The following is a 3927-nucleotide window of genomic DNA, read 5'->3' on the forward strand; positions in this document are numbered from 1 at the left end:
GTAAAAATTTAATTTTATTTTTTTTTTCGATTTACATTTAATTTTATACTCTTATGCTCTTTAATTTTACAACAAAACACATACATTTTTGTCAAAATTATAATAAATGTGTTACAAAAAAATTAAATGTTAATTTTATTATATTTTAAGTACAAAATTTTTGTTACCTAAAGTGTAGTAACTTGTTAAATCGCTTTTAGTATATATATTTGTAGTAAAAAATATTCATCGCTGAAAGAATTTGTTGGTATCATTTTTGTTATACCGATTTTAATAAAAATGCTTTTATGTGATTATCTTGTAAGTGTTACTTATATTTTTTTTTTGTAATCGGATATTGTCTGGTAAAAAAAAAAAAAAAAAAAAAAAAATGTATTATTTTTTAATATTTATTTTATTATTATTATTATTTTATAATTAATTTCCTCGTTATATTATTATTTATATTAAAATTATTTTTTTTTTGAGGATTAATAGTTAAAAGTTTTAATAATAATAATAATAATGATTTTCTATTGAAATTTTAATAAAATTTTAATAGATTTGATATGTACGATTAATTTCTTTTTCATAAAATGAGAAATTCGAGTAAAAAAAAAGGAAAAGAAATCAATTAGTGCAAGTTAAATTAATTATTATTATTATTAATTACTTAAATGTATTATTAACAAATGTTTAGCTCTAGAATATAATATTAATTAATGTAATTTAGCAGTGTGGAGTTGAAGCACCGATGGGTTGCGTATTGCAAATACTATCGCCTTTGGAAAAATTCAAATTATTTTCACAGGATTCGAAAATTGTAAGGTTAGATGCACATTGTATAAGTTCACCTATTTTAAATATTTCATTTTCTAAAGAATTGTCTTTTAATTTTCTTTCATAAATTGCTTTCATAATATTAGTCAGAGCATCATATTTACTATTGGTGATTTTAGCCGTTTCAAAATTAAATATCTCTTGACACCTGAAAAAATTATTTAATATTCGAATAAATTTAAAAATAATAATGATGAATTAGGAGGGGGAGGTGGGAAAAATGTGGGTGCCATTACCTTTCTTTTAACAAAATGCTTTGTTTTAATAATTCTTTTATTTCCAAAATTTCACCGGCAGTTTTTTCAACAATGTCTTTATTTTTACTCGAATAATTTTCAATGTCTTTTAGGCATAAAATTAATTTTGAATTTTCACCGATTGTTTCAGAATTAAAAAATTTTCCCATTTCTGTTTTATTTATGTTTATTAATTGCATTCGATTAGAAATTTTTTCTAATATTTCAGTAGCTGATTTGAGTAATGTATCCAATTTATTAGTTTTAAACATTTCCAATGCATTTTCACCCACCGTTAGTCTCGAATTACATGCTTTTATTGTTTCTATATACATTTCGATATAAATCTTTTCTTTTATCAAATCTTCACGTTTTCTCAATAAATCTTCATATTCTAATTTTAACGAGACCAAACTTTTTTCAAATTTAATTTCTTTATCTTTATTATTTGTTTGTAAAATTCTATTTTGTAATTTACGCAATAAATATGTACCGTATTCAATTTCGTATTTTTCATAAGCATCATCTTTATTTAATTCATCTTGACTCATGGACGATGAGGGTTTAACACTTCTAAAACTCGAACCTAATGATATTTTACTTTTTCCTGTCGGACCTGAATTATCACTCGCAAAAGTACAAGATTGTAAAATCTTTTCATTTTTTCTAACTTCTTTTTTCATTTTGTTTCGATCTTTAGAAATATTAAAATCAGACATTTTTTTTATACGTATAATGTACTTGTCGTAATGACAAAGTGTTTGTTTACATTGTCGAATACATTTGGCGCCTTTTTTTTTTTAACAAAGCCTCCGTTGTTTTGAAAAACACCGTGTCAACATTTTTTTTTGTAGAAAATAATTTTTTTAAAACATTCAAATTTTAAATAATTCGTTTTAAAAAATGTATTTATTTTTTTTAATTGTTATTTTCAATCCGGAAAATTTTTTTTGTGCTAAATTATTTTCAGCTGTTTGTAATTTGCTGTAAATTTGTTTTGATTATTTACTCTATGACTTAAAGTTGCAGAAGAAAAAAACTTTATTCTCCAGCAGGTAAGTAAGTTTTTAAGTGTTTTAAAATTTATTTAATTAATCATTTATAAAAACTGTTTAAAATAATAAAAAAAAAACTTTTTTAAATTTAAAATTTGTTTTATTAGTTTTAATAATAATTTAATAATTTTTTTTTTTTCGATTCGTTCCATAAAATTAACACGAAAAAATTATTTTTTTTTTTCTCACATATTTTAACTTAATAAAATGGAAGTACATAATAAATTAATTATTTCTTACTGTAATTAATTTTTAATAAATTTTGTTTTCAATAAATTTAGAAAAACGTTTATTATTTGTTTTTTCCAAAAAGGGTAAAATAAAAATAATGGAGAAAAATTTTTTTTTGTAGTTTCAATATGGCTAAAAGAAAAGTACCTGGATTATTAAGAAGAATATTAAATCAAGATGAAAAATTAACTGAAAAATTTTGTTTATTTATGAATAAATTTTTACCCTTTCGTCAATTAAGGGTACATCACAAAGCGTTAGAAATAACTTGTCACGGTGCTGCATGGCTAGCAGGATGGTTGATTTTTATTTACTTAATTAATTCTCCTAAATTATATCAAATGCAAGTTAATTTCTATATAGGTAAGTTCTACCTGTTATTTTTCAAATTTGTTTCTTAAAGTTTTATCTATTTTCATATTTTTTTTTTTTTTTTCTTTAGGGTTAATTTTAGACATCATTTTTGTTGCAATATTGAAAGCATATACTAGACGTAAGAGACCTTCTGGAAATACTCCAGATATGTTTTTAACAATCGGAGTTGATAAATTTTCTTTTCCGTCTGGTCATGCTTCCAGAGTAACATTCATAGCTCTTTTCTTTATGTTTTTATATCCTCTTCCGATATTTTGTTTTCCCCCTCTCATGGCATGGCTTGTTAGTCTCTCCATCTCGAGGATTTTAATGAAAAGACATCACATATTGGATGTTTTGGGTGGAATTCTCTTAGGCATCGTAGAAACATTTATTTTAAGTTTGTTGTGGCTCAGTAAAGAATCAAGTGCTACCATTTTATCATTTATGAATGAAGAAAACCTCGAGGACTAATTAATTAAATTAAAACCGTCTTTAAAGTGTCCTTAAAACGTATTCTTTTTTTCTTAAATATTTTCAATTAAATAATATGAGCTGCTTGAACATTATTAATTTATTAATATATTTACCAAAGAATATAAAAATTAGCTTTCTATTTCCATATTAACTTTCTATCTTAAATCATTTTATAAAAAAAAAAACTCGATTCATTAACCTGTAAGTCAAACGAATAAAATTAATTTTTAAAAAATTATTATTATTATCATTTTATTAATTTATTATTATCCTTTACAATAGATAATATCTGCCTCTGTTTAAAACTTAGAAAAAGAATTATTGAAATATTATTTATTATTTTACGTTTAAAACTTTTATTTTAAAAAAAATTATTGGTTTTTACATTTTGTAAAAAAAAATAAATTGCTACAGCAGCGCCACTCGAAAGAAAAAAAACTTAAAAATGACGTAATAACAAATTAGTTTAAAAAAATAACTGCAGGTGGCATTTCGATCATAACTATAGTTAGTCGTTTAATAATTTTTTAATAAGTTATTTGTTTTAAAAATTATTTATTAATGGTTATTTATTATATTAAAAAAAGGTAAGATATTCTTTATTTTATTAATATCATCATTATATTTCTGTTTAATAATAACGGTTAGGCGAAGAAAAAGAAAAAAATACCGTTTCGGTTTAGACCTTTTTTTTTTTTTTGAAAACGGTCAAAATGGATAACGCCATTTTGAAAAATTCTAAAGAAATTTTTTTT

General features: G+C 22.3%; 2 protein-coding genes across 2 annotated transcripts; one reads left to right on the forward strand and one right to left on the reverse strand.

Moving 5' to 3' along the window:
• Positions 1-708: 708 nt before the first annotated feature.
• Phum_PHUM425000 (uncharacterized protein) lies at positions 709-1774 on the reverse strand (the record flags this gene model as incomplete). The annotated part of the gene is made up of 2 exons (XM_002429207.1): positions 709-922; positions 1056-1774. 2 exons carry the CDS (start codon positions 1772-1774, stop codon positions 709-711), a joined length of 933 nt encoding a protein of 310 aa, XP_002429252.1.
• A 695-nt stretch (positions 1775-2469) lies between these two features.
• Positions 2470-3169, forward strand: Phum_PHUM425010 (presqualene diphosphate phosphatase, putative; the record flags this gene model as incomplete). Its single annotated transcript, XM_002429208.1, has 2 exons — positions 2470-2704; positions 2784-3169. The coding sequence occupies 2 exons, from the start codon at positions 2470-2472 to the stop codon at positions 3167-3169; spliced, it is 621 nt and encodes a 206-aa protein (XP_002429253.1).
• Positions 3170-3927: the final 758 nt, after the last annotated feature.

Source organism: Pediculus humanus, genomic scaffold (assembly GCF_000006295.1).
Source record: "Pediculus humanus corporis 1103172108194 genomic scaffold, whole genome shotgun sequence".
NCBI lineage: Eukaryota > Metazoa > Arthropoda > Insecta > Psocodea > Pediculidae > Pediculus > Pediculus humanus.